The following is a 9,607-nucleotide window of genomic DNA, read 5'->3' as shown; positions in this document are numbered from 1 at the left end:
TAAGGTAGCAGTCATAGACCAGGGCGGATCGTTTTGAGGTGGATGTGATAGGGGGCAAGCAATTTTTTTCTGGATTACCTTCAGTACAACTTACATAATAAAAGTGTAGATCCGTGTAGATCCCTAGATCTGGGCAAGGCCCGCAACATTTTCAAAATTGCAAAAATGTTTTAAAAATTTAAAAGAGTACCTATTTTATCTTATATCTTGGAACCTATGCATTTTGGAAGAATATTGAAGATGAAAAAAAGTTTTAGAATTGAAGTTTGCACAATATACTGTAAGCTAAAACTGTTTAAATTTATTACCCATGCTACAAAATAGAAATAATTCATGAAAAAAAGGCAAAATAATCAAGCTTTTTGGATAATTTTTTTTTAATATTTTAATTGCTCCGAGGGCATTCTAATTTTGGTAAAAAAAACTTCCTCGGTTTCAAAAATACAATACCTATGTACGTTTTCAGCCACGAAATTTGAATAATTCTAAATATTTCGAATTTTCAACCCCAAGAACGGCGGTGAAAACATTTTTAAAATTATGGCGATGTTTCGCATGTCTATACAGATTTAGTTTCGCGCAACTCACTCGGTTTCAAAAATATATGTACTATGTACGTTTTCAGCTACGAAATTTGAATAATTCTAAATATTTCGAATTTTCACCCCCCAAGAACAGCGGTGGCATTTTTAAAATTATGGAAATGTTTCGCATGGTACTAGCTTCTAGCCGATTTTAATGAAATTTGCTGTGTTGTTTTACTATACTTTAACGTTTTTTTTTTCTTTTAGAAAAATTAGAATGCCCTCGGAGCAATTAAAATATTTTTAAAAAATTATCCATTTACAATATCGGTAATAAATTTAAACATTTTTAACCTACAGTATACTGTGCAATATTTAATTCTAAAACGTTTTTCCTGTTCAATATTCTTCCAAAATGCATAGGTTCCAAGACATAAGTAAAAAAACGTAAAAAGTATTTCTACTCATGTAGAATAATTAGTTACTTTAACACTTATCAATTCTTGTACCACAAGCTGTGGATCCTAACCACAAAGATTCATTCTTGATATGATTAGGATGACAAAAAAGAGACATCTTTCTACACTCTTTCAAAACTTTGTATTTCGAAGTGCCTTACTATATTTCAGGGGCACCCGCTGCAACGAAAAGTATTATTATTGATAAAACTGCGGTTTCCGTTTCCATGGACTGACTTCAATAATCAGCCGAAACGTCACTGTTCAAATTTTAAAATATCAGTTGTGTGACATACTTCAGGGCACTGGAAAAAATAGAAAATGGAGACCGATTCCCTGAGCAAAACCAACTTAGGTAAAGTTAGATGTAACAGAAAAGTGGGACGGACCAAGTACGAACAACATGGGCCTGAAATTGAGAAATGGTGGAATGAATTATTCGAGGCTCTGGAAGGTGATGCTGCCATTGTAAGTGGGTTTATGTTTATTTAATTTAATCAGATGTCTACTTAAATTTGATATAGGTAGCTAGTTTTAATTTTTACCGTAATATGTGTTTATTGACAATCGACAAATCTAAAAAGTTATTTGAAATTTACAATATTACATTTAGCAATATCTGATCTTATAATAAAAAAAATACGTTTTGTTTTTGAATTATAATTTTACGGAATTAAAACTGATATTTTCTGAAATAAAATTCACTAATTTGAAATATAATTAATGCTTACTGAATCAAATATTGTGTCTGAGAAAAAAAGACTATCTCAAAAGAAGTGAAAGTGTAATCAGTAAGGTATTTAATTAAATTATAAACAAATGGGTCATAAGAAATACATTTTGCAACTTTTTCTTTATCAAAGTTTTTGCAAAATATTACTCATTTCTTTGTCACTTGATCAACCTTGTATCGCTATAGTTTATAATATCCCTGCCTAATAATAGCCTCCCTCTGGTATTTGTTAGACAAATTTTTAAATTTTACACGAGTCCTGGTAAACATTTAAGAATAGTCCAGGGAACGAAGATAAAAATAGGGTTAAACCTCCCACTACTTTCGGATAGATCCGATTTTTATGAAAATTGGGAATTAAGCGTATTTAACCCTGTAGATGAAAGTTATATATGCTTGATAAGCACTTCTTATTTTTAGGGGATGAAAACCACGCTTTATGCTAAAAAACTGTATAAATATAAAAATAGGTGTTATATAAACTAAAATCGTATCTTAATATATAGAATATATATTGTTTTATATTACAACTCTGAAAAAATTACCTCTAATAACAAAATATTAAAGAATATATAGTTATTAACAGTTTGAAATGATTTGATAGTACAAACAGGATAAATTAAATTCTTTTACCTGTTTATAATACAATTTATAATTTATTGCATTGTTTTAACCCTTAAAAACAACCCCCATTGACAAAATACAAAAAAAATGGTTTAAATTATTTAAAATGAACTATAATGCTCCGAAAATTGATTCGGTAAGGTACCGTTGGTTTTTTAACTTCTTTAATTTTAAAACTATTAAGACGATCCAAAAACGATTTTACGGAAAATTTCGGCAGCTAAAGGTACTGTAAAATTGAATATTTTTTAACACGTTATTTTTAAGATTTTTGAGGATAAAGGGTCTGAAGAACATGACCTTCACCCTCAACTGCAAACTTCTAGCAAGGACATCTCTCTTAATTTTTATCCTTCACAAATAAAAAAAAATAAACAAAATATTCTCTGAAAAAAATCTAAACTTTTGTACTCTTGAATATTTTTTCGTATCTTTTTTATTATCAAAAATATGTAATTTTTTTAGAATTAAAAAAAAGAAATTCAATCAAAAAGTAATATTTTCAAAGATATGCATTCTAAACCGCTTAAACTTGTATAATATAACAATATATTACACATATACAAAAAATATAAATTAGAGAAGGATTGCCACTAATTTAAAATCTCGTGAAAAATGCATCAGTTTTTGTAGATTTTTTTTCCGAAAAAGCGAATAAACAGTCTTATTTTGGTCATAACTCTGTTAGTTTTTGTGCTAATGACTTAAAGTCAAGTTCATTTTAAAGATTTTTTAAAGTATCTCAACACCTATTGCACCTACATAAATAAAAAACCTCAAGTCCTTTTCTTTTTCTATAAGCTTCATTTTCTTTTAGATGTTTTTGTTTCATAGAATGTCTATTTTCCGAGTTATTCGAGAAAAACTACTGAAAAACGTCCTTTTTTTAATAAAAAATGTACATTTTCAATCACCAATAACTCAAAAAATATTGACTTATCGAAAAGGGTTCATAAGATACTGTTTGCTTAAAATTGATTGCTTTATCGATTCCTGGGGTTATTTTCAATATTGGCTTCCACCCCCTGAGCAAAAACGCTCATTGGCACTTGAACCATTTTGTACTGACAGTCCAAGTTTCATGTCAATCGGTTATATCCGCAAGAATTCGGAGTGGAAACCCTTGGTTTCCTGTACTAGAAATGATTAAAATATTCCAGGAACCCGACAAGCGGTTGCCGCTTCTCCGAGAAGTGTTCCCACAAAGGTTCCTTCAAAAAATCTTATCGATACTGAGTGTTCAAGACATAAAATTTAAAAACTATTTGACACTACCAGCTGATACCCCAAAGGAAAAGAAGAAGAAGAAATTGGTGACCGACTCCAGCCTGAATCTTGATTCAGGAAAATCTGTTATAGACGTACGTGAGAAAAAATTGTGCGCCAAACAAGTAGAAACCAGATCGTCTACTAGCATTCAGAAGAAATTGTAAGTAGATTTAGTGGAACAATGCTTGTTTTTATTATATTTATCATCATTTACAACAAATTATTAATAATGTTTTGTAATGTTAAACAGGTGATAGTTTACATCTAAATTATTATTTATTTTCTTAATTAGCTTTAGTGGCGAATCGGAATTGTTGAGGGAGAATCCCTATACGAATTTCTTCAAACGTCGACCTGATCGAGCTGCTATATGGAGAGAACTACCACCTCTAAGCCTAGAAGAAATGAATCTAAGTCAAAAAGCGGACGCAATAGCCAGATCAGTAAGAGCTTTCTTATTAGAATGTCACAAATTAAACCCATTAGATGTTTTCTTCACGCTTTACTTTAAAACGCTAATTTAAATCGAGTCTAAACATTATTCCTGAGATTCTCATATATACTTTTTGACACCAATATCTTGATATTGAGAATGTGATTTAGTGCTGAACAGAGCCTTAGTCCACAGAACGGTTGTTTCCCATAATATCAATAAAAAAAAGCTTGTGGTTGATGTTATTTTTTGCACAGTTAGATTGGCGTCAAACAGCATATATCAATGATTCAGATTTAATGGCAAAGAGAATTCTTTCAGATAGCTACAAATTTTGTGGAGTGGATAAAAACCCTTGGTGGTGACGAGGAAACGTCAATAAATGTTCAGAGTGTGATGGAAATGTTTGAAATTGCATCGCAAAATGACTCGACTAGGACTTTGAGAGTAGAGTTGAAGGAAATGCCGTCGGTTCCATCAAAAGTAGCCGAATTTATGAGAGTACCCCAGGTAAGTTCAAAAAATTTTTGTAGCCTACACTACTCAACATATTTAAAATTATTATTGAAAGTGGTATACTGTCAAACGAACCAGGATCTCTGCTTTTATTGAATAGTTCAGGCAATGTCCGGTAGTAGAAACATGCAATAATTCGCTAAAAATAACCTGACAAGAATTAATTGTAAAATTGATATCATTTACAACTTACACTTTTAAGTTGAAGTCACATAAGCAGTCTCGGCAACATTTTATGATTATAATTTTTTAATTTAAGCACAAAAATGGGGTGGAATACTCAAAGTACTCATTTAAATCTTCTTTGTCTTTTTGCTAGATCGTTTTAAAAAGATGTCGATTTATAGATTCAATTTTAAAAGACGCAACTATACTACTACTTAAAGGTCTTGTATTAACATATTTATTTGGTCTTTAGATTATCTATAAAAAATAATAATTCGTCCAGAATCCATTGCGTTTATTTTTTATCGTAGGTTCCTTGTCCCTTGTAACCACCTACATAACCTGTATCGTCGTGTAAGTCTTCTCTGCCTGCAGCTCCTTTACCCTTTCCACTTTCGTCGAACCTTTCTTTGTGGGAGCCCGTATATTTAGACGTATCAGTCAACCTATCAACGGCCCCCGTCTTGACAGCCTGCGTTGCTTTGTTGGTACCTGGAAGACCGCACGTCTCCAATTTTTCTTTTATGTTTTCAGGTGGCATCTTTTTTTGGCCGGCTAGGTCGTCTATGAACTTCACAAAATCTGAATAATGTATGGTTTTGGACTTGAATTTGTTGAAACATATGGCCGTGTCAGTGGTTGTCAAGGTCTTGTCAATGGCCCCCGCCTGTTTCATCCATTTGTCGATTTGAGTCAGCGTTATGGTTTTTCCGTCTGCTTTAGTATCGCCGAATTTAGCGAAGTTTATGAACTGTTGGTCTAACGGTACATTTCCAGCCGCCATGTAGGAAAAGTTTGTTTCTTACTGTAAATTTTGACAGTGGCGGTTCATAAATGTTGAAAGATGTGGTATTGTGATCTGAGGTATAAATACAAACTGTAGCTCAGGTCGGTCAAGTAACTGTAAGCAACAATTTTGATTTTCCTTCAATTTTACACATTTAATGAGTGCTATCGTAAGTCCCTTGTCCCTTGTAGCCAGTTACATAGCCAGAATCATCGGCAAGGTACTCTCTACCTTCTATTCCTTTTCCCTTGCCACTTTCGTCAAACCTTTCTCTGTGAGAGCCTGTATATTTAGAAGTATCAGTTAACCTGTCTACAGCTCCCGTCTTCACAGCTTGCGTTGCTTTATTTAACCCTGGAGCGCCGCATGTCACCAATTTTTCCCTGATCTGACCTGCCGGTATCTTCTTTTGGCAAGCCAAATCCTCTACGAACTTCAAAAAATCGTCATAACCTATGACTTTAGATTTGAATTTGTTAAAAGTTATTGCTGTGTCAGTGGTTGTCAAAGATTTGGTGAATATTCCCGCTTGCTTTAGCCACTTGTCGATTGAGGATAATGTTATTGTACTACCGTCAGCTCTGGTGTCACCGAATTTAGCGAAACTTTCGAATTGCTCCTCCAGAGACGGGTCCTCTACTAAGGATGGCCTAGCGGCCATAAAGGTGTTGATTTTTCGCAGATGATTTTGACAACTGATTTTGGCAGTGATTTATACTGAGATATCATGATTCGTGTTTCACAAATATTCAACGGTAGAAAGTGCGCCAGATTTATCTCTTCCTTATATCCGAGACAGCGTAACTGCCCTTCTAGTTATAGGCCAATCAATAAAGGTTTTGTTTGTGACCAAAATACTAGTAGCAAACGAACTACGCCATTATATAAAAGACAGTCTGTAGATATATGCTTATATGTTTACTTCAATTTACCGTAAATTAATTTTTTATAAACATTGTTATTCAGAAAAACGCATTTTTTTAGTTTTTTGATAATAAAACCTAAACTAACGAAGCAATCTGAATGCTACAAACCGACAATTTGTAGAGAATCGAAATACGGATAAAATTAGAGGTCGATCGATTCGATCGGAAAATAAGAAACGAATAAAACAGGAAAAATCGGAAAATTTAGCGTTTTATTTAAATTCATTATTCCCCCATTTTTTAAGTTATAGAGGTGGCCCTGTGCACAAAAGTAGTGTATTATATGTACCTTATGTGTGCACAAAGCAGGCGCTGTCGGACCATTAGTTTTGGCACAATTTTTTGGTGCACTATTTTGCAAAGTTCCTGGATGCGTTGGAGGTGGTCCCATTTTAATTTTTCAGCCGGTTTTTAAAAGTAGAAGTATAATACCTACTACAAAACGTATAATCTAATTTTCCGATAAAATGATGCGAAATAGGTGAAAAATTCCTCTAAACATGCTCAAAAACGGCCGAGCGCGCGTACGCTGTCGAGTAGTGGGGGAAGGTCGAGAGATGAGGGGCAATGGATATAATGGGTGTAACGTAAAGGTTCGGAATAAATTAAACGGTGGATTTTTTGGTTTAAAAAATAAATTTTTCTCATATGAAGTTATGCTCTACGGGTTTTATTTTCCAAGCTACAGGGCACTAAAAAGTTTCCAAAAATTTAGTTTTTCTCCAATAACTTTCGAACATTATAAGATAATGGAACAAAATTTTAGCAACAGCTTAATTTAATTATTTTCCTCAATTCTGACTTGTGTAAATACTTTTGTATGATTAACACCAATAAACAATGTCTAATGTCTAATGTCTAATTATCCCCTAGTAACAGGAAAAAGATTGACTTGTAAGTTGCTCAGTGGCGTGCATACGGATTGTACCGTAATGTTTTTCGAACAAAATTGTGGTATGCCACTGATAAATTTTTTTAATACTTTTTTATGATCAACTTTTTATTTTAAACAAAATTACCCTTTTGCGTTTTATTTCTAGCTCTTGTAATTTTTCCGTAAATAAAACTTTTGTAAATACCATTTTTCCCCACTGCTAACATTGGAAAATAAAAATAACAAAAACATTATGAAGTATGCTGTGACTCAGCCACCGAACATGGTCAAATAGGCATTGAAAAAAGACTTTTGCAAAATGATATTAAAAAGCTAAATTTTTTGAAATTATTTAACGCCCTGTAGCTTTGAAAAGATAACCCGTAGAACATAAATATATATGACAAATATTTATTTTTTTAAATAAAAAATCCAACGGTTAATTTATTCCCAACCTTTACGTTACACCCTGTATAAGTACACAATTTTGAATATTTTTAGTTGTAGTTTAATATTATTGTAAGTGGTAACACATAGTAAATAATAATAATACCAATAAACGGAATCACAATTATGTGGAAACTGTGGACATTCATTCCAGAGCATATATAGTATATTATAAGCTCTGTTTCAAAGCGTATATAGCATATATTTCTGTTCCAAAGCATATATATTTACATGTCCTTGTTGAGGAAATTTTATTACATTTTGTATTTTGCGGTTTATCAATAAACCAAAAATCCTTTTATAAAACTTTTTATTTTTCAAAAAATATTACCCTTAATAAGAAATTCTCAAGACGGTTAAGTGGCGACACACTACGTCCAAAGGCTACACTAATATTAATTATTGTAGATTCCATTTCGATAGACATTAAAAAAGGAAAAATCAATTTTTGCGAACACAACAGGTATCTGCAAAAATATTTAATGTGCATTGATATTAAAGACGCTTAAAATCAATATTTATGTAGGGCAGTTTTCATCAATTCCTTTTATAGGAAACGATAGCCTGACTCAATGAATTCGAATGCTAACGGATAGATGGCGCGGAAATAAACATTTTATATTGTACTATACATAGTCACTGTAATTTTATGTATTTATTTGAAATATATTTTGTTAATTACCTAAACTTTTTGAAAGGTAGTAATATACATATATTTATTTTTTTAATGTATTATAAAAATTTGTTTCAGAAATTATCTAAACAATCTATTTTCCATATTTAATCATATAACTTATAACTTATTTGAACACGTTTTTCTAAATCAGTAACATATATACTCCAATAACATTTATATCTATTTCTAGAGATAATACGATTTATTTCTACATCGTTCCCAGTTTATTGAAAATGAAATTGATGATGATGGCTGTACAATTTATTATTTTTTTCTTATCTTCCAAAAGAAACAAAACTAATTAGAGCTTCATTCCAATTTTTTGATTTGTATCCCTACTGAAATAACAATCGAACGGAACCTTTCCAGTTTGTGGAATTAAAAAGTTCATCTATCGATGTGTTTTTGAAAATATGGTTAAAATTGAATGTTGTATTAGCAACAGATCACGTAAATCTAGTTCTGACTATCATTTGCGTCACACCACTGCATTATTCCAAACAGTAACTTGGTTTTGCCAGTATCACTAAAGTTGGATAATATTCCAGATGTCCAATACTGTCATGCTACATCGAGAAATAAAGAGAGACAAGATGGCTACAAAGAAGAAACGTCAAATCGTCGCTTTTGGGAGGCGGTTGCCCAGTGAAATGCAAGTGAGACCCTTGGACGGGAAGCAGTACAGGAAATGGCAACGATGTGAAAGAGTTCCTGAAAAAATTGCCACAATGGCAGCTGTTTGGCAGGGAATAACCCACTTGAGGTATTCGTGTAGATTAGCAGAGGATGATCAGTTCATCAGTACCCATCTCTAAATGCTATACATTTTCACTCTTCACTGATTGCATGGTGAAAAGTAACTGCGGCTGTAGTTTTTCCATTGCATTAAAAAAATTAAAACTCTTCTTAGTAAGACCAAAGTAGGACTTATTCTAAAAAGAAAAGAACAAGGCTAATGAGTTATTAACGTGTTATTTCCCATTCTTTTCAGGTCCACAAAGGCTTTCTGTGAATTTATATTCAACGAAAAAACTGATATAAAACCACCAAAGTATCTGGTAGACACGGGTATGATGGATCCAAGATCGTTTGCCATGAAGGGAGATAAACGACCAAGCCATGCGTCTTCTTTTGGAGAAGTGTCACATTTAGCTGCAATATTCAATGAAATTTAA

General features: G+C 32.4%; 1 protein-coding gene across 1 annotated transcript; it reads left to right on the top strand.

Annotated features, from left to right (window-relative positions):
- The first annotated feature begins 1,303 nt into the window (after positions 1 to 1,303).
- LOC108906390 lies at positions 1,304 to 9,607 on the top strand. Its single transcript, XM_018709618.1, has 6 exons — positions 1,304 to 1,450; positions 3,500 to 3,768; positions 3,901 to 4,051; positions 4,363 to 4,551; positions 8,981 to 9,195; positions 9,424 to 9,607. Exons 1-6 carry the CDS (start codon positions 1,304 to 1,306, stop codon positions 9,605 to 9,607), a joined length of 1,155 nt encoding a protein of 384 aa, XP_018565134.1.

The sequence above is a fragment of the Anoplophora glabripennis genome, unplaced genomic scaffold (assembly GCF_000390285.2).
Source record: "Anoplophora glabripennis isolate ALB-LARVAE unplaced genomic scaffold, Agla_2.0 scaffold47, whole genome shotgun sequence".
Lineage (NCBI taxonomy): Eukaryota > Metazoa > Arthropoda > Insecta > Coleoptera > Cerambycidae > Anoplophora > Anoplophora glabripennis.
This window is presented reverse-complemented; position numbering and strand designations above follow the sequence as displayed.